The sequence below is a fragment of the Rhynchophorus ferrugineus genome, unplaced genomic scaffold (assembly GCF_030347505.1).
Source record: "Rhynchophorus ferrugineus isolate W39M unplaced genomic scaffold, kcgeb_rfMv2 rfM1, whole genome shotgun sequence".
NCBI lineage: Eukaryota > Metazoa > Arthropoda > Insecta > Coleoptera > Curculionidae > Rhynchophorus > Rhynchophorus ferrugineus.
Window position 1 is genome coordinate 70,338,116 of NW_027472580.1, and position 21,802 is coordinate 70,359,917.

General features: G+C 32.3%; 1 protein-coding gene across 1 annotated transcript in view; it reads right to left on the reverse strand.

The window, feature by feature from the left end:
• Nucleotides 1–21,802, reverse strand: part of Ccapr1 (cardioacceleratory peptide receptor 1) — a 327,876-nt gene that overhangs the window by 22,917 nt on the left and 283,157 nt on the right. Inside the window, exon 2 of the mRNA XM_076393866.1 lies at nucleotides 599–734. Coding sequence (XP_076249981.1) covers nucleotides 599–734 — 136 coding nt within the window. The remainder of the gene's footprint in view (nucleotides 1–598; nucleotides 735–21,802) is intronic.

Sequence of the window (21,802 nt, forward strand, 5' to 3'; positions counted from 1 at the left end):
TAATAACTTTTTCTGTTTCCGCACATTTTTCGTTTTTACGTTTTTCGGCTCTTGAAGAAATTATTGATGCATTCAAGGACCATGTTTCGGAGGTAGTTCAAATAGAGTGAAAAAGGTATTACAAAGATTAGTTCAAGCGCATGCGAACAATCATGGAGAATACTTTGAAAAACAATCAAGCCATTTTCGTTAATAAATTACCGTATTTTAATTATTTGGCACCAGATATAAATAGTAACCTTCGTAATGATACATAATTTGATTTGATATAATTTGATATTATAATATAAATATTTTGTTATATTTTTATTAAATTTCTTTTTTAGATTATTTTGTTTCCTGATCTAAATAATTAAAGTTGAATCGGATATTTTTATGTTTGTTTTTTTTATTCAGATTTCGTTAATATTACTGAAGGGAGTTTGCTTTTATGTCTCCTCCCTTTCTGTGTAGATGTTTTATGCTCTCTTGTTCAATTTAAAATATATTGCGAGCAATTTTGCTTCCTGTTGTTGACAGCTGATTGTGGATTTTTTAGTATTAAATTGAATCTTATTTGATTCCCCGCTGCCGAGTTCACTGAACATGTTATAATTACCTGCAAATGCCAATTGTGCTATGAAAAACTTCATGCGGCTTTTCCTCGGTCTGCCTATGAAATGGGAGTATAACACTCCACTATTTCCTATTACTATCACAATGAAAAGGACCCAGAGGACTGTAAAGTGTTCCACCTAAAACAAAATAATTTTCTCATTAATCACTTTTAAATAGGAAATTTTAAATAGTGTTACGTCGAAGGACGTTATTACTCTTTTGTAAAGTATCTTTCTGAATACTTATAATGAATAATATAATAATGAATGAGTGCGTTAACAAAGGTGGTTGTAATATATTGTAATACAATATGCATAAAAATAAAGCAATAATTAATTGTGACATTAACTGTTTTAATTAAATATATTCAAGGTAAATTTCAATATTTTGGTACACAAGGGGTCCAGTGAATAAAAAAGTTCTTCGGGTAGGAAAACACTGTTAGAACAAAATAATTTAGTTATAAGACATATTTTCGATTTTGTCAAATAAGGGAAAACGCAGCCGACAATGGAAATATGTAAATGTTCGATAGTTTAGAACCCGAAAACTATAAGAGATAATTTAATTTGCTGAACGTTTTCATGATCAGCAAGCTGAAGAGTGCTTAGTGTTGTTTTTGGGCATTAATGGTTTCTGCGCGTATTTATTAGAATTTCCCAGACGTCACGAGGCATATGATGCAATGTTCCTTTTAGTAGCTCTAGCGGGATTTATTATAACATCTTTTGTATAGGTTTTCTCTATGTAGTTGTATAATTTTTGAGGTTTGTTTCTTATCCATTAAAATTTTTCATCTTGAATGTTCGATTATAGGACATGAAAAAGTTATTTATTCCTGTTCAGAATGCTTCCAAAATGTCTTTTTTAAAATGCGGTATCTTAAATCGTTGTGTCTCTGTATTCTCGTACAAGGTGATGAGTTGGAGTATATTAGTTAATGTTTTTTTTTGTTCTGTGAAACGAAACCTGAAAATTCTCATTATTTTTTTGAATAGTGTTATTATATTTTCAGTTCTGCTATTATTGAGCAAGTTCTGACCTCTTGAAAACTTTGGAAGATACAAAGGTTTATTAAATATATATCTGTGTTGAAATAGTGCACATAATTGATATTTATTCGCTAATTAATTAATATGTTATAATTGATATGTTACAATTGATATGTTATATATAATAATTTTTCCTTTACAGAAGATAATACTACTCTTATTATTGATTATTATCTACACATCCGTCTTACAGAGAAGGCGGTGTAGTTTCTACGGATGTAGATTCTTGATAATACTGAAGTGACTGAATTCGACCGATTTTCACAAATGTATTTACGTTCATCAGGATCTTGCTCGCGGCGCCAAATAAGCTTTTTACAAGTATTTATTTTTCTAAACTCATTGAGATATTCTTTATACTGTAACACTTCTTTACATTCGTAAGTCTTCTTCTTTGTTCGTAACTATTTTTGTTCTAACAATCTTAATTAAATAGTAAAGATTTCTCTTTTTATTTATATAATATTTCATTGTTCTTGGTATAGATAGAAGATATTACAAGAATTATATTTGAATGAGGTTGTAACTCAGGTGGTTTGTGGAAAAGGAATGCCTCTTTTTTAAGAACATTTATGCCTCATTATCTGATAAATTTATGAAAATATAACGTATTTTGATTTTCCCATTCGGCGAGAAAAGTTAAAGAGCAACGCACTATATAGAATGAGCAATAGCAATTAATTCACCGATAATGTATAATTGTTATAGTGATTACCTAAGTGGGCAAAACTAAAAGTAAATGTTCGAACTAATAAATTCAGATTTTCGTTGTAATATTTTAACCTATTGATTCCGAGAAGTGCTGTAGGAAAAAATTATTTTCCACTTTTCCATCAAGTAAGAGATTCAACAAACAACACTCCAAAAACTTGTAACTAAAATCTTGATTTTCAGAGCCAGATCCCTCTGGCTCCTTCCTGCCTTTTCTGATATCTTAAAAAATATTTGGTAAAAAACGATTTCCATCAAACAAATAGATATTATCTGCCGTAGCAATTTATTTGTTAGGTTTCCGGAAAATTAATATAGTGAGGAGATTTATCGTTTGAATGAGTGCATTGAAGTAAATAAAAATTTTACTTAGAAGTGATTTTGCAAAAAATAATGTTTTAAATTTTCGTTTTTTTCGTAAAATAGTCGAACAACTTAAGATCTTTTAGTTTGGTTATCTGATACTAGTATGATAACGAGGTACGTAAAAAATTGTGTTGGTTCTTTTATTCCAGTCTTTTATTAATTTTATTTTACTACTCTTAGTGGTTCCACAATCTGCCCAATAGACAATAAGTATTTCTTATGTTTATATTATATAAACTCATACAATACTAGTGATAATTTGGATTTGTGTCCGTAGAGCCAATACATTTGGTATAATTAATGTCCATATTGTTTTCATGTAGCGAGTATGTGCTTTTTCCAGGTTAGGCGTGGATCTAAATGCATACCAAGATATTTAACATTCTCTGTTTGGGGGAGTTGACAATGACTGATATTCACTGGTGGACATATTCTTCTACGCAGGGCAAAAGTTATATGGGTGGATTTTATTTCATTGATATTTTCATCAACCACAGTATTGGCTCCAGGTGGGTTTGTACGTTCATTGATGCTGTGACTAGATCTTCATGAGATGCTAAGATTGCTGTGTCGTCCGCGTATGTTGCCACAGTAGTTATTTTTGTGGTGGGTAGATCGGCTGTATATAGAAGATTTAGTATTGGACCCAGTACACTACCTTGCGGAACTCCTGAATATATTGGATGTAATTCGGTATGCTAATCGCCTTGTTTTACAGTAAAATATCTATCAGTGAGATACGATTTTAGTAACTGATAGTCCGGATGACGGAGAAGTTTCTTTAATTTAACCTGCAAGCCCGCATGTCATACTTTGCCAAAAGCCAGAGATATGTCTAGGAAAGCAGCCGAATAATATATTTTTGGCAAGTCTATTATTTAAAATAAATATTATTTTTTATATAATTAATTTTTTATACAAATAAACTTGAGGCTTGAATTTTGTAATACAATTAAAATTTACATTACAGTTATTCATTTGTGTGGTTTACAATTGTGTACTACATTACACATTACAGCTAAGGTTTTACTATGTAAAACTAACGTCGACTTTACGGTTAATTTAGAACTTTAATTTTTTGAGTATATTTTGTTTTATTTAACTAAATATATTATACCGGCATCCCTTATTACTAATGTTTCTGACTAAGATTTCATAAAGCAAGTAATACTGCTGAGGTATTACTGTCAGTATAACTTACTCAGATTATCGTTGGGTAATAAATATTTATATAGTCTCTTACATAGAATATATCTTCCTTAAATCCACAGTTATAGCCGAAAAATTAATTAGTAACAATGTCGCGATCGCTTCCGAGTCCATTAAGCTCCGTGCTTTCGCCGTTTAACTGCCACTCCGCAAAAGCGTCACGAGAATATATCGCCTAATATCACTTTCCGATGGAACGCGCTCTACCTATCTTCCTCCCCCTTCCTCTTTCTATCTCCGTCTCCTTCTCCGGCGACGTCACAGAATTAGAACATTTCACGGATCATTTAAATTCCGTTAGAGATAAAAGGCGATGCCGTAAGATGGCGCTTCCCCCTTTTGTTGCATAATTTATTTGCATATGAAAGGCAAACTTCTGGTAAGGTCCTTCTTTCGGAAGGATTGCATAGCACCATTGTGATGCAGAAAAAACGCGGAGCTTGCAAGTACTAAAGTAAAATTTATGATATAGTTGTAGAGAATGCATTTGTAAATATTAACTGTTTATTATGTCTAATCTATTGTAAAGATTAAAGCTCTTTATGAATAAATATAGGACTGTCAATCAGGTAAAAGTTGTTATTATGCAAGCAATTTCTTAAGCAAATCTACAGTTATTTGTGGTATTATACGGTATTATCGAAATAATATTTTTAGAAACATTTGAGGAGCATGCGGATAGAACATGCACTTCACACTGCAATGTTTCTTGAAGTGACAATACATTGAGCAGCCAAAATACACTTTAAAGTAACACGGGATATGCCGAGTAATCTTAGAAAAATACAAACAGATATAGGACAAAACAATGAATGGTCAAGTACTTCAGATATATGGGATCTGCCAACATTATGTGCTTTCTGCGGCGGGCAGAATAAGAAAAATATTGTGCTTAATTTTTCCAATTCTCAGTTACATTTGAAATGCCACAGAAATATGGGTTGCAACTTGTGAAATGTCTGGAGCTGGAATTGAAACTTCTGTTGGATTCGTTATTTCTCCTTCAAACACCTCTGTAATGCACTTCTGTCAAGGCGTAATTATGTTTTTAGTCTCTTAATAACACTCCAATCCCAACTGTTGGACGGAAGGTTCTATGAGTCACTATGAAATCTGGCGATTTTGGAACCTGCCCCAGAAACATATAAATCCTGCGTTGGTGCAGGTCAGGTTATTATACTTAAATTATATTCCTCTATAATATTTCCCAAGTTAAGCTATGACTCCCTCCTATTCGCCGCTGCGGTGTCAAGCTCCCTCAATCTCAAGCGCTAAAATACATGGGTTACTTTAAGAGAGCCATTGACATTGACATCGAAGCGAAGTATTTATGGCTGTAAAGTATTGTTGTGTATATCGTGGAATAGTATTAAACTTTTACTGTAGGTGTTTATCGACGTCAATTGAACATTATGTTTTGATCGAATGAAGTGTTGGAATGTGAAGTGAACAGTTGTGAACTTTAGTTTTCTACTTGAAGACCTAAAGATTTATATATTAATCGACCCCTGGATGCGTAAAATTTGACACGGTTAAAGCTTATATGGAGAAAGAAATCTTAGGCCTAATATTTTTGTTCAGATCGGTTCGGGTCAGTTAAGTTATCCCGCTGACAATAATGTACTAGGATCGTATTTTACTGGTGCTAAAGGTCGTTTAAAAAAGTTTATGATATAAAGTAAAGGATAGTGTTCGTTAAAATTAAGTGAGTGTTTAAAGTCGCTAAATAATACTAAGTGTGTTTGGACATTGGTGTTGTAAATAAATAAATTTAAAAAATGTATATCTCTAATAAGTTCTCGATGACGCTCTGCCAGCTGCAACTCTTATACGGTAGATTATTTGTCGTTTCTGTTGTATGTAAATCAAACACGGACGATTAATTTTTAAAATCAAAATTTGGCAAAATGGTTGGAGTTGGTTGTACGGCAAAATGCCGGGAGGCAATTTTGAATTGGAAGATAAATCCTTGCAGTTTACAATTAAAACGATATTAACACGAAAAGTGAGTGGTTAAAACATTATTAAACGAAGTTACTTTCTGTTATTCCCGTATTGCTGGAATTACTAAAGGGTCATGGCAAGTTTGGATAAAAAACGACTTAGAATAGTATGGTCACGTAAAGATATATTTTTTTTTCGGAGAAAACAAATTAATGTGTGCACTTTATCGAAAGTTATATACAGCTGTGAAAGGATAACCAGATATATACCGATATAGACACAAGTTTTGAAAAATTTGATTAATTTGACGACTGTAAATACACTCTTATATACATTTCTAAATACATGCTAAGCATGTATTACTTCATATATTATTCCATTAGATTTTATTAGATTCAATTAAATGCCATTTAAGAAAGATTAGTGAAGATAGATAGTTTACATGTAATTTAATATGTATGAATAGACGGACATTTATTATTTTAATTAGTGTTATGTATGCAATACATTTCTGATCTTATATTGAAAATACCGTGAAATCAACTCATAGATACCAATGAAAAATATCATTTGTAATTCTCCTTCTCCGAATCTTTATTTCCACTTACTTCGTTATGCTTATTCGTTGTAAAATACAATGATTTAAAAATCAATATTTTGCTTATAGTTATTTCTTATAGGGGTGAGTTGTTTAATTAGGATGTTTATTGTCAATCATGACAATGCACAGGGTCTTAGGCAATTCGCAATTTGTTAGAAATTATTGGAGCCTGACTAGGAAATGATGTCGCATATTTGAAGCCATCCGATCTCATTTATTTCGAAGTTTTCAAAACTGCTTGAATGGTAAAACTTTCCCTTCTTATAGTGACCTAAATCTGCACATTGTTCGGTTTTTCAGTCATACAAACGCGAAATTATTAAGTTACGAATGTTATCAAAAAAGGTCAAAGCGAAGGGATATAGTATAATCATTAAAAATGTCTTCTTTAAATATGTTGACTGTCTCTGTATATGTTATAACAGATTAGCTAATATTTTGATGAATAAAGTGGGTTTTAAAATTTGTTGAAAAAGTTGAATTGGAATTAAAACTGTATCTGAATTTGAACCGAAACAAGCTTTTTTGTTACATTAGAAATGTTTAATTACAGCTCAAAGTGGGTCTATTTTCCTACCGTGTTGAAAATAAAGTTGCATTTTAACGATGTCTGAGAAATTAGAAAATTAGACTGAGATAATATTTAGTTTTTTAATTAAAGAGGCATTGATCATAAATAAGTTCTCTCTTAAAAGTTTGAATCTCATGTTTTAAGAACATGCAAAATAGTGTTTTGTAATTAATATTTTAGTTAAAATAAAGCATGCATTTTACCAAGCTCTATCTGACATTAATATCCACTCAACTGGTCATCATCAAAAACACTATACAATAAGGCCGCACTGTATTTTTGCTAGTTACAAACAAGCTACATATAGCGAACACGGCAATCTTCAATTTCAATGCGCATTCAATAACTTTTCACTACATGGGCGTATGATGCTACCTTTATTTCTGGAATGCTCTATGGATATTCTAACGTGCTATAATATGGGGTCATTGAATGATTTTTATTATAGAACCAAAATAACATTTTCTCAAACCTTAAATACACAAAAAAATTGATATCACCCCAGTTTAGAACCTTTCCAGGTATTGCTTAAGATGTTTCCAATCCATTTGCACCAGTAAACAAAGGTACCACTAAACGTTTGTATAATGGTGTGTTTACTTGAAATGTGGCTGTAATACATAAGCAATTTAAACTCAATCGACAATGTCATTTTGAATAATTAGAATCTGCTGCAAGCAAAGTTGTGAGAAAGTTTTGCTTGTATTTCATTAGAAATGTTGTAAACAAGAAGAGATTATCGGTTATTAGTCTGTATAATTTCAGTGTTATACAAAACGTCGTCTAGATACAACAATTAGATCGGTATTTTTAATAATCGGTCAAATATCAACGAAAGCCGATATTTGGATCGGAAATAATAACATCTCATTATAATCAAGTACGAGCCGGTTCGACTATCGAAAATAAATCTAAAATTCCGAAAAGATTTATGCACGCTACAATTTCTCATTAATTAACTCGGACGATCTATAATTACTTCTTCACTGACAGATTTCCGTGGGAATTTCAGAAATATTGCCCCGTCGCAGTTACAAATTAACAGGAATTTATTATCTTTGAATGTCCGCTATTGGAAACTGGACAATTGTAAATTAAAAAACTCCACAAATTCTCATAAAATTTAACTGGAATGTTTTGTGATAGCTTTCTAAAACATATACTGTCATTGTGTATTTTGCTTCTATTATATCTTTGTGCTTGTCTAAGTACTGAGTGTCTACTATATTAAATTGCGAGTTCTATTTATATATTTATGATTAGGGAACGGTAAATGAGTTAAATTATTAACTTAAATGAGGGACTTGTCAAGTCATTGAATGTCATACTGGTCAAGATATTACAATTTTTTATTAATAGACTATTAATATTTTTAGCATGATGAAAATATCATTATTATTTGATGAGAAAAATACGGCTCAAGCAATACACAATATAAACAAACATAAACAGTCGACTAGAAAAGGGTAAGATGTGACTTGCAAGAATTAGAAATCAATTTTAAGCAATTACTATTAGCTAGTAGTATTACTGTAGTGAACAAATCTTTATTATTAAAAAATACTGTGCTGATAATGCATGGTTGCAAATCGTTTAGTATGAATTATTCATCCGTATATGATAGATGGTAGGTTTTTTTTTATTACTCTTCGTGAGTCTACAATCTGCCCTATTGGCAATAAGTATTTCTTCTGTTTATATTATATATACAAGGCATGTAGAAATTCACTTCATTAAGCAATCTTCTGTATAAAATATTATCTTAATTAATTAGTCTTATTCTAATGCTTATTCTAAACTCTACATATGTCCAATAATCAGATCAGGTGGTGTTAAACGTTTTAGTCTACGCACTTCACTATCACGTCGCATATTTAGCTGATTAGCGAGTACGTTGGGATGCACTGACACTCTTTCGAAGTACTTCACACAAACACGTTGGATTACACTCGTTATAGGTTCTAGAGGAATATCGCGTTGTATCACTTTATTTGAAATATAGTACGGAGCATCAACAATGGCACGCAACACCTTATTTAGGAACCGTTGAATGATGGATATATTAGATTTGCTAGCGGTACCCCATAGTTGAATTCCATATGTCCAAATGGGCTTGAGTATAGACTCATGCAGCAATACCTTGTTATCTAATGATAACTTGGATTTGTGCCCAATGAGCCAATACATTTGATATAATTTTAGTCCTAGTTGTTTCCGTTTAGAGAGTATGTGCTTCTTTCAGGTTAGGCATCGATCTAAATGCATACCAAGATATTTAACATGCTCTGCTTGGGGGAGTTGACGATGATTGATATTTACTGGTGGACATGTTCTTCTACGCAGGGTAAACGTTATATGCGTGGATTTTGATTCATTGGCTTTAATGCGCCATGTCTTCAACCATAATTGTATTTGCTCCAGGTGGGTTTGTAGGTTTATTGATGCTGTGACTGGATCTTCATGGGATGCTAAGATTGCTGTATCGTCTGCATATGTTGCCACAGTAGTTATTTTTGTGGTGGGCAAATCAGCCGTATACAGAAGATACAGTACTGGACCCAGTACACTACCTTGCGGAACTCCTGAATATATGGGATTTAGTTCGGTATATTCATCGCCTTGATTTACAATAAAATGTCTGTCAGTGAGATACGATTTTAGTAGCTGATAGTCCGGATGAGGGAGAAGTTTCTTTAGTTTAACCTGCAAGCCCGTATGCCATACTTTGTCAAAAGCCTGAGATATGTCTAGGAAAGCAGCCGAACAATATCTTTTGGCATTTAGGTCAGCGTTTATTTGGTTTACAAGTCTATGCACTTGTTCTATGGTCCCATGCTTATTGCGAAAGCCAAACTGATGTTCTGGAATATTTTTTCTTTTTTCTAGTATATAGTTTAGTTTCTTTATGTATAATTTCTCGAAAACTTTCGAGATTATTGGTAATAAACTTATAGGTCGGTAGGAGGTCACATCTTCTGGTATTTTTCCTGGTTTAAGAATCATTAATATTTTAGCTACTTTCCAGATACTAGGAAAGTAATTAATTCGTAGCATAGCATTAAATATAAATGTTAATAGTTTTATACCCTTTTCTGATAGTTCTTTTAAAATTTTGCCAGTAATTAAGTCATAACCAGGAGCTTTTTTAATATTAATCTCTCTCATTATTGTATGTTTAACTTTTTTGACCGTTAATTTCTCGTGCGGTAAATCCATTTGAAATGGCGTATCTAGAAAGCTAGTAATTTTATTTTCGTCATCTTTATGTAGCTGAGACTGGAAAGGTTTAAAAACATTTTTTAAGTGTTTTGAGAAAATGTCGGCCTTCTCTTTATTGCTTCTAGCCCAATTATTTTCGTTTGTTTTAATAGGTGGGTTATGCTGCTGGGATCTCCTAAGCTTTTTTGTTGCTTTCCACAACGAATGGTCTATAGCCTCAGTTGATGTCAAGTTTTCTAGGTATTCTTGAATGTCTTGGTTTTGTTCGATTTGGATTAGATCTCTCGGCTCTTTTATGGCCCTATTAAATTTTCTTTTATTCTCTTCAGTCCTTTGCTGTTGCCAATTTCGTCGTAACTTTCTTTTTTCTGCTATCTTTTTCTGTATTGTACATGATATATGTGTATTTTTTCTTGGAAATGTTTCACTGTTGAGAGTCGCGGAATATGCTGCCTCCTGTATATTTTTTGTAAGACTTATTGCTGCTATTTCTATATCCATTTCAGTTTGTAACGGTAAGTTTAGAGAGATATTTTGGTCTAAGTTTTCTCTAAATGAGGGCCAGTTAGTTCTATTATTGCACAGAGAAGGGGGTTTATCTTTGATGGTAATTTTTGAAGAAATTGTTACTATTATTGGTGAATGATCAGAAGACAGGTCGAAACATGATTCTGCCTGACACTTTTTTGGATCAATATTTTTTGTAATACAGAAATCTATTGTATCTGGTTTTTTATTTCTGTCTGAAGGCCAATATGTTGTTTCACCAGTAGAGATATGTTGTAAGTTATCTATCCTTATTACTTTGAACAGTTCTCTACCTTTTGAGGTTATTATTCTTGAACCCCACATTAAATGTTTTGCATTATAATCTCCTCCTGCTATAAATCTATTACCTAGCGTACTGAAGAATTCTTGAAATTGTTCTGCCTTGTTATTATGTTTGGGTGGGCAATAAATCGCAGAAATTGTTAATGGTCCATGGGCTTCCTCTATGGTTATACTGGTGGCTTGCAGGTAGTCTTTGCGGAATTTTTCTTTTTCAAAATGCTTTATATCATCTCGAATTATTATAGCTGTACCTCCATGTGCTTTATCATCAGGGTGATTTGTATGATAAAGCTTATATTTAGGAACTTTCAATTAATTTTTGTCTGTAAAGTAAAGTTTCGGAAACCATAATAACGTCAATATTTTGTTCAATTACGAACATTTTTAGTTCCCTGGCGTGTTGTTGGAGCCCATTGGCATTTCAGACGGCGATTTTGTAGCTATTGGTTTCAGGCATTAGGCAAGTTTGGTTACGACGGTTGTGAGTAGACCAAGCATCGTACTCATTTGATCCATTAGTTTGGCCATCATATTTTCTAATCTTGAGATGTTGCTAGTTTCAGTAGGTTGAGATATTGTCTTTCGTTTTTGTGCTGAACCATTTTCAACTATTTGGGCATAAGTTATGTCTGGTTGAATTGTTCTGGTTGGTAGTGGTAGATTGGTAGTAGTGGATTGTTTTTGTTGATGCCTTTTTTCCCTTAAGGCCGGATAGAGTTTCTGCTGTAGTTGCTTGTTAACTGCGCAACCCTTGTAGTTCGCTGGATGATTTCCGTTACAGTTAACACATTTCACTTTTTCATCGCAAACTTTACGAGTACAATCTCCTGTCTTATGTTCTCCTGCACATTTTACGCATCTATATGATTTGCGACAGTAAGTCTTTGTGTGCCCGTGCGCTTGGCACCTTGTGCATTGTGGTATAATTCTTTTTATATGTGGTGGTTCGCATTTAATAATATTATTTTCCAATTTGGTGATTTCATACACCGCCTTATTATTTCCATTAGATTTTATGTCTATATAAAACATAGGCAGAGGTTTTTTTGTCGTGTGATGTCGTATATTGTGAATATTTACGACCTCGTGGCCTTTTTCAGCTAGTGCTACCTTGATGGTGTTAAAGTCCGTCCCGTGATGTAATCCTTTTTATACGAATTTAAATGTTCTCTCGGATTTTGGCCTGAATGTATGGTATTGGGTGTTTCTTTCATTTAATTATTTTATAAGATCTTTAAAGTGATCCGCTTCGAACAATTGGATTTTAATTGTTTCATAGCTCACTGTTTTAATTGTGTAGTTCGTAGTAATGGTTTTCAATAAGTCAAGGGTGTTTTTTATTATTCCTACCTTATAGACTGTTATTGGTGGTGGTTTGGCAGTAACTTTTTCAGGGCTTGGTTGTATGTTCTCTTCAATTTCTTCCGACAGGTTGCTAAAACTGTTTTTTGTCTCTATCGGTTTCTGCAACCAATAGTCACTGATTCTTGTTTGTTTCCTCGCGATTTCTTCTTCTGGACTTCTCAATCGTTTTTTGTTAATGACTGTAGTCCATTCTGATGGTGGAGTTTGCGTTATTTCTGTTTGTTCTAATCGTATATCAAAGTGTGCAGGTGATTTGGTTGAATCGCTATGGTTTGCCATTTTTTAATTTTTAATATTTTATTTAATTTACTTCCAGAGGATAAAAAAAATAAAATAAATACATTGTTTATTTCACGCACTTCATTTTTCACTTACGTTATTTTAGCACTAGTTGTTTACTATAAATACTATAAATGAATTTCAAAAGGACTGTTGTAAAATAAGATGAAATAATTTTAAACACTAATAAAAATGAGATGCAGTCCATTTGTCTGGTCACGTAAACACGTATTCACTACACTTTAGGTCCACTGAGAGACGGATAGCCGCATCTGTTATACGTTTTTAACACTCAATTACATAACCATAATAAAATACTGGGTTTTTTTAAAGAAAGGTATCTTTTTATAGCTTGGACCGTATTGAAAATACATTTTAACCCTACGAAGGTTGGAACTGAACTCAGATGGTAGGTGGAATTTGGTTTATGTTAAAAATCAAGATGTAGTTAATATTCCAGAGAAAATGGATAATATATTGAATACTGTTTATACTATTGGACTTATTGTATACTGTAGAGCTCTTTAATAAAAAATAAAGTAAAACACCTAAGAAGAATTTATAATACATAACATTAATATAATATTGTCTTACGATTTTTTGATATACACAGTGGTATATCTAAAAATAAAATATATATAAAAATTAATTAACCAAATAAATCAATATATATACGTGTGGAAATTTGTCTTTTAATGCTATATTTATTATTTCCATACCAAGTAATATCTTTAAAAAGACCTTTATTGAGAAAAATTGGTGCGGAATGTGTTAATCAAAATATTTTACATCCGTTTCTACTAGATTTTCTCACCTTTCTAGCAACAAATCTTCTTAAAAAAACATGTTGTTTGGCAGTGATCATATTGTGGATCTTTCCTGATCCTCCAGGTTGTTTTCATCATTGACATCAAAATCGTCACTACTAAATCGTTAAACCCATATGGATATGACAGACCAGCACCACATTCTAAAAGTATTTGATGGGTAGCTGATTTTCTAAATCAAATGAGAAAAAGAATTATTGTCGAAAACGCCATTTGGGGCGTTAGGTGATTAGGGTAAAGGAAAACCTGTTACATTATATAGCCGTATTCGAAAACGAAAATTACATTTAACAATTATATTGGGTTATTTAATAGATATTTAACATTTTTTTCAATATATATCGCTGATTAAATATATATGTACGTATGTTTGTTAAGGTTGGCTAATTGGGAATAAATACATTTTATTAAACCCAAAAATATTGCTGCGGTGAAGATGTTCGATGAGGATAGTCTTTCTGTACCCATGATCCGACACTTTAATGACGTCCAAAATGGAGCATTTCTAAAAAGTCAGTTTCAATTATTTTATTAAAACATGCTGCTGATCTGTAGACTATTGGAATTTTGAATAACCAAAACTTGGAAACCCATACATGCTACAACATGAAAACTTATGTAAAAACTATACAAAGATATTTAAACTTGATATAACTATAGTCCTCTGGAAATAACATGCACATATGATTGAAATGTTAATGAAATAGCCCTTTTTGAGAGAATTTGATGCAGTTTCTTTTCAGTATATTGCAGCTACATGGCATATAGGTATTGTGACTAAAATGCCTCAAAAAATGAAAAACAACATAATGTTGGATTCACCTACAAGAAACCATCCTCATACACATCACTAAAGTCTAGAGGAAGTCTAAGGGAATGTTCGGGCATTGCTTTTAAAATAATATAATTTTTAAGACTACTTAATATAATTAAGGAAGATTTCTTATTTCAATTTGTGTATCTAGATGAGACATAGCAATGGAATGTTGGGTCAATTCTAGAAAAAGTTAGAATAACATTTGATAACATAGCATTATTCATTTTGGTTATTATTCATTTGATTATTTATTCGGGAGTAGAGTTAGGGTTTTCCTTCAAATCGAAGTACGACTACCATGGAGAAGTTATCCACGTTTAAAAAACTTAGAATATCATACATCATGGCATACTAGTTGAAAATATCCGAACAAGAGAACTTACAAAAATGGTTTTCAACACATAAATTAAGGTTTGAAGATACCATGTTAAGGAATAAAGTGTTTAAAATTTTTATTCAGTAAATACAAGTGAAATGTTTAATTGCGTCTTAATATAAATAAAATATACTCTAAATCAAATGGGTGATGTAGACACAGATTATTAGGAAGCACATTATTATTAGGAATAACACCTTTAGTCACTATGAACTCCATCAGATACATAAAATAAGACATTGACAAATGATGGAATCGTGGACAAATGTTGATATATTGGAAATTAACAGTCTAGTTATTAACTTGAATGTGACTCAGAAAATACGGTGACTGAATGAAATTTCAGATTATGATACAATGCTGACAATTACCAAGACATAGTGATGATGATAGAAACATACAAAAGATGAATATACTTAATACAGGATAACTGTAGAAAATTTGTATTGTAGAATGTGAAATATTTGAGTGTATAGGTAGTGTATAATTTTCAGAATATACATGAGCATTTGTTTAGAATAAGCGAGGACAGCTCATTGAATACTGGTTTGGAGAAATGGCAGTTGCATTAGGAATAACGCAATGATTAAATACAATTAAATACAAAATCAACAGAAAGACACAACGGTAGTAATAGAATAAATTATGGAGAAATGAAGGCATATCAAAATGTTTTGACATCGATAAGCAGCATTGAAAGAAACAAGAACGTAAAGAGGCAAATATGCTTTCTAATGGAACTAAAATACATTACTTGGATATACAATCATTAATTAGGTAGACTAGGCCTCCAGGGGATATCATTACGTAAAAAAGCGAGCCTAGAACATTACTTCATAGGTGGTGTGGAAAGAAGTTCAATGTAAATATAATAACTCAAACCTACAAACTAGTGTAGCTGTATAGTGTATTTCTGTATTATTATCGTATTTCTGATTGCGTATCAATCCACCAGCGTTGCCAACTTTTGACTTTGATGTCGGTGAATGTATGGTTGCCTAAAGGGTTGTAGCGGTCGCTACAATAGTTAACTGCAGGTTATGTAATTCGATAATGGATGCAATAGATGATGGTGGACGCAACAACATTGCAACGTTTTGACATTATACATTATGATGATAAAATGAGCTTTGAAACCGATAGAGATTTAAATTGAAAATATAGAGTAAATTGATATAATTGTAATCACATTGATCATCAATTCAATCACATCGCCTTTTGATTATCGCCCTACAAAACGTGTTTATTCGACTTATGCTTAAGTTATTTAAATATTCACTTGCATTAGTTCATTCAGTTTAGTTCAGTTAATTTACATGATTAAATCACATATTTAATGTTTAAAATAATTTTCATTACATTCGTGTATGTTTATTAAATGAAAGAGATACCGTTCGAGCTTTCTCGCAGTATCAAATTTGTTCTTTTTATTTACCAAACCCACCTCTTCGCTAATTACAGGCGCCAGTAATTGACGTGAACTCCGTCAGCTTTTCATTGCTCGAAACGTTGACCCATTTTAACCGGTGTGGCCCTTACGGCATCCCTGTCCGTATAATTGGGCGCTCAATTACATCAATTCCAGTTTAATATTATTTTTTTCCTGATTGCCAATCGTCCCAGGGATTAGTGGGGCATACTTTGTTTCAATCCCGACTAATTTTACGGAATTTTAAACTAACGCTAACCATTGTGGAATTATTCAATATATCTATATATATATATATATATATATATATATATATATATATTTATATATATATATATATATACAACAGGTCACTTGAAAAGTCCCTGGCCTGACACATAGACGGCGCTACTAGAATTAAATCCATATGTTTTTTAGTTAACCCTAATGCTCAAAAGATGCGTATATAAATTTGACAGCTGTCGGATCATTAGCATGTGAATTATAGTATTTTGAGTGAAGCAACATTTGTTATTGTTGAAAAAAACGGACAAAAAGGAATATTGCTTTTTGAATGGAAAAATACAGTTAAAGTAAAAACTTAGCTTGATGCCGAGTTTCCGGACACTGCCCCAGCAAAATCAATGATTAGTATGCTAAGTTTGGACGTAGACGAAATAAGCATCGAAGACAGTATATGCAGTGGACGCCCAAAAGAGATTGTTACCGACGAAAATATTTTAAAAATCCACAAAATGATTTTGAATGACCGTAAATTGAAATTGAATAAAATAGCAGACACTCTAAAGATAGCAACTGAACGTGTACATCATATTATTCACGAATATTTGGATGTGAGAAAGCTCTGTGCAAAGTGGGTGCGCCGCGAGCTCATTTTTGACCAAAAATAACGACGAGCTGATAATTCGGAATAGTGTTTGAAGATGATCAAGCCTAATAAACCCGAGATTTTGCATCGATGTGTGACAATGGATGAAACATTTCATCCATAATTTCACTCCGAAGTCCAATCGATAGTTATCCGAGTGGACTGCACACTATGAATGTGCTCCAAAACGTTGGAAAGCGCAACAGTCGGCTGACCAGGTTATGGCGTCTGTATTTTGGGATGCGCATGGAGTAATTTTCATTGACTACCTTGAAAAAGGAAGGACCATCAACAGCGACTATTACATAGCGTTATTGGACCATTTGAAGGACGACATCGCCAAAAAACGGCCTCATTTCAAGAAAATGAAAGTGCTGCTGCACCAAGACAATATATAGTGTCACAAGTCAGTGGAAACTATGGCAAAAATCCGTGAATTGGGCTTCGAATTGCTTCCTCATCCACCGTATTCTCCAGATCTGGCCCTAACGACTATTTCCTATTTTCAGATCTCAAAAGAATGCTCGCTGGGAATACATTTTCGCCGAAACTGAGGCCTATTTTGAAGCAAAGGACAAATCGTACTACAAAAATGGTATCGAAAAGTTGGAGGGTCGCTATAATCAGTGTATAACCCTTGAAGGGAATTATGTTGAATAAACAAAACTTGCCAAAAAAAGGAGTTTAACTGTGGTGGGCCGGGGACTTTTTGGAGCATTCCCGCATTTTGCAACCATCCGCGTTTTGTTTGGTTTGGAGAGTTTAATACTTTTTGTTGTAAAAATACATATTTTACTCTCTATCATGAATAACTAAGGCGTTTCATATACATAATTAAAAATCTTAGAGAATTGATAAACAGGAAAAGATTTTTAAAAATTTCAGGTAGATTAGATGGGAATTCTTACTTTCTACAAAACTATTCGAACAGTACAAAGATGGATTCAAAAGAATCTTCTGAAAGTTACTTGATTCAGGTTTTTTTGTCGAAAAATTACAGAATTAATAGTGATAAATGTGTAGTTACTCTAATCCTGCTACTCTTGTGCATTTTGCATATCATAAAAATAGTTTTTAGATATCAAATTTTGAAAACCATACGTAATGAATTTGATTCTATTAGCGTGTTTTTACACTAACTTTGCTGATATACCAAGTTAGAAAAACATTAACTAAAATGGTGATTTATGATCAAGAACAAGAATGTGATTCAAAACCATTAATTTAATATGCTCTTGAAAAGAAGCCGAAACATATAAAACTACGTTTAAATTAGAAAGCTTGTATTATAGTGTAACTTAGTGTAAATTAGAAAATTACTTGACAAATATGGCATTAGCCAGACATCTATCAATCTTGAAATACTAGTGATTTCGTGTCAGCTTCATACGAAGTTCAGTTGAAAAATTTACGGTGAAAGACTATGATTTTCAATTAAAAAACTATTTGATTTTCTACACAATATCCCTACACTTCGACACACTTGGTCCAGTGTTTTTCATCGCCCTGCAGATAAAGCAGTTACTCCATGACCAACGCACTCTTATAGATAGTAGCGTTTTTCAATTTCCTCAAAACAGACCTCTTCTCGAATTTTGATATTTAGCTGACAGAGAAGGTTGGAGTAAAACAGTCAGTAAACTTACACTTTAGCTAGTTTGCTAGCCGGCTCTGTATAAGACCAAGAACTTTTCACCTTACTTTGTAAACTTATATTGTTTTAATTCCATAATACTGAAATAAAATTTCAGATACATAAACATAATTTGAGAGATGAACATAATTTAATTTAATTTTTTAAGTGTTGTAACCACTTTTTCCAAAACCATCTTTGGACATTGTTGAAAATTGTAATTAATGCGTTTGAGATATTGTCTGTATTTATCTGTATAATATTATTTACTACTATTTGTAAATCTTAAAAAGGTTCTACAACACCTCCTATATTCAGTAGAATATAAGAAGTGTTGTAGAACTTCTAGTCTTTTATCTCATCATGTCAGTTATACTTGGTTTATAATTTATCTAATTTGTTCACTTTAAATAGATATTTATTGATAAAAAATTGGTACTCTATTTTTATAGTCTTTTAATATATTTCTGTTAATATATTGATACCATATTGAAAGAAAGATGTTGGCTTGGCAGCGATCCAATTAACGATCTATTTTAACACTTCTTCAGCCATTCCAACCCTGTGTTAACCAAGTCATGCTACATCGATTTTAACAAAACTTCAGAAATTTGGCAGCATGTGGTCTTCACTACGCATAACATAGTGTCTTGGTGTTGCTATTGCTGGTCTATTTTTCACAAAATACTTCGTTAAAGTAATTCAAATTTAAATAAGTGTTGGAGATATAGTATCGCTATATCTTTCTTATATGTGGTAAAAGAAATATAAAAGCAAGCATTAGAAAGTGTGGAATATTTCTTTTTTTTTTGTGATGGTATTCTTACTGTTGCTAGCATTTAAAATAAAGGAAGAGTAGTAATATTGTTAGTTTAGTTTGGTGTAATATTGTTAACGGCAATTAGTCTGAACGTATTTAAAACAAAAATTTTTGTATTTTCAATTTCTATAGTTTAACCCTCGTAGCAATATTTTAAATAAGTTGTTGTTATTAAACGAATATAACTGTTTTAACTGAGTTAATTGCTGTGGTACTACATGCGTATAGAAAATGGAAAACGGACACTTAAATCGTATCAATTATTCAATAATTATCAAAGTTTTAGCGCTATAATAATTTCATTGGCATTTTCAATCAATCGTAGTATTTTTTTCATATTCATTCCTTTACTTGCTTATTACTTTTACCATTTGCAAGGTAATTGGGTCTTTAATTGCGTTGTGACCTTTGCTCTCAATAATATTGTGATTCAAAGGCGTCAAAGAAATCCTTCAAGGCAAACCTTTAGGTGGATTTTAAAAGGACCTAGTTTATGACAGAAAATATTAATGATGCTGGTATTGATAAGTGACTTAAATTCTATTATTAATGGCTTTAAAGTAAAATATAACAGGAAATAAATATTTCTAATTAAAGAGATTGTATGTATAAGTCCCAACAAACTGTCAATCAATGAATAATCATGTGAGAAAATGAACTTTTATTTCAATTTATTAAGATTGATAAATTATTTTTTAAGTTAAAAGTTTTATATTAATGTGTTGGATGGTTTTATTTGTTAATTTGTAAAGAAGTTAAAAATGAAGAATGAGTAGTGAACTTTTGGAATAATGTAACATCCATCCAGAAATGTCTTATATTTGTTACGTTTAAAAATGTACATTTTACGAACCAAGCTTTTTATTTGAACTGGATCTATTTCTTAGTGTCCTAATAACATAACTATCGTCATTAAACCTACCGAATAATGAGTGGCCAATTTAGAGCCCATTTCACATGGGCTGGTTTTTTTCTGTACACTTTTACTTATGGACTATCACTATTAGAATCACTTATAAACATAACAACATAACAGGTCAATTAAAAAGTTCCCGGCCTACCATAGTAAAACTAATTTTTTTAGCAAAATTAGTTTTCTTATTCAACACAATTCCCTTCAACGGTGATACACTGATTTTAGAGACTCTCCGACTTTTCGATATTATTTTTGTAGTACTATTTGTCCTTTGCTTCAAAATAGGCCTCAGTTTCGTCCATCACCTCTTTATTCGCCGAAAATTTCCTCCAAACGAGCACCCCTTGAGATCTGAGAACAGAAAATAGTTGCTGGGGGCCAAATCTGGAGAATAAGGCGGATGAGGAAGCAATTCGAAGCACAATTCATGGATTGTTGTCATCGTTTTCACTGACTTGTGACAAAGTGCATTGTCTTGGTGAAGCAGAACTTTCTTTTTCTTCAAATGTGGCCATTTTTTGGCGATTTCGTCCTACAAACGGTCCAATAACGCTATGTAGTAGTCGCTGTTGATGGTCCTGCCTTTTTCAAGGAAGTCAATGAAAATTTTTCCATGCTCATCCCAAATACAGACGCCATAACCTTGCCAGCCGACTGAAGTGAGCTCGCGTGGCACCCACTTTGCACAGAGTTTTCTCATACCCAAATATTCATGAATTATGTGATGTACACGTTCAGTTGATATCTTTATAGTATCTGATATTTCGTTCAATTTCAAATTACGGTCATTCAAAATCATTAAAAGTGAGCTCGTGCGGCACCCACTTTGCACAGAGCTTTCTCATACCCAAATATTCGTGAATGATATGATGTACACGTTCAGTTGATATCTTTAGAGTGTCTGATATTACATTCAATTTCAAATTACGGTCATTCAAAATAATTTTCTTGATTTTTTCAATGTTTTTGTCGGTAACAACTTTTTTGGGCGATCACTGCGTTCACCATCTTGGGTGCTAATTTCACCACGTTTAAGCTTAGCATACCAATCCTTGATGGTTGATTTTTCCGGAAACTCGGAAAAAAAACCGAAAAAAAAAACTGTATTTTTCCCTTCAAAAAGCAATATTTTATCAACATGCGAAATTCCTTTTTATCCATTTTTTTCACAATAATAAAAGCTGCTTAACTAAAAATGCTGTAATTCATAAACTACTAATCTGATAGCTGTCAAATTTATCGCAATCATGCATCTTTTAGAGGGTTTGGGTTAACTAAAAAACATATGGATTTAATTCAAGTAGCGCCTAATATGTATCAGGCCGGCGACTTTTCAAATGACCTGTTACCTTTATACAACTATGCTGCAGT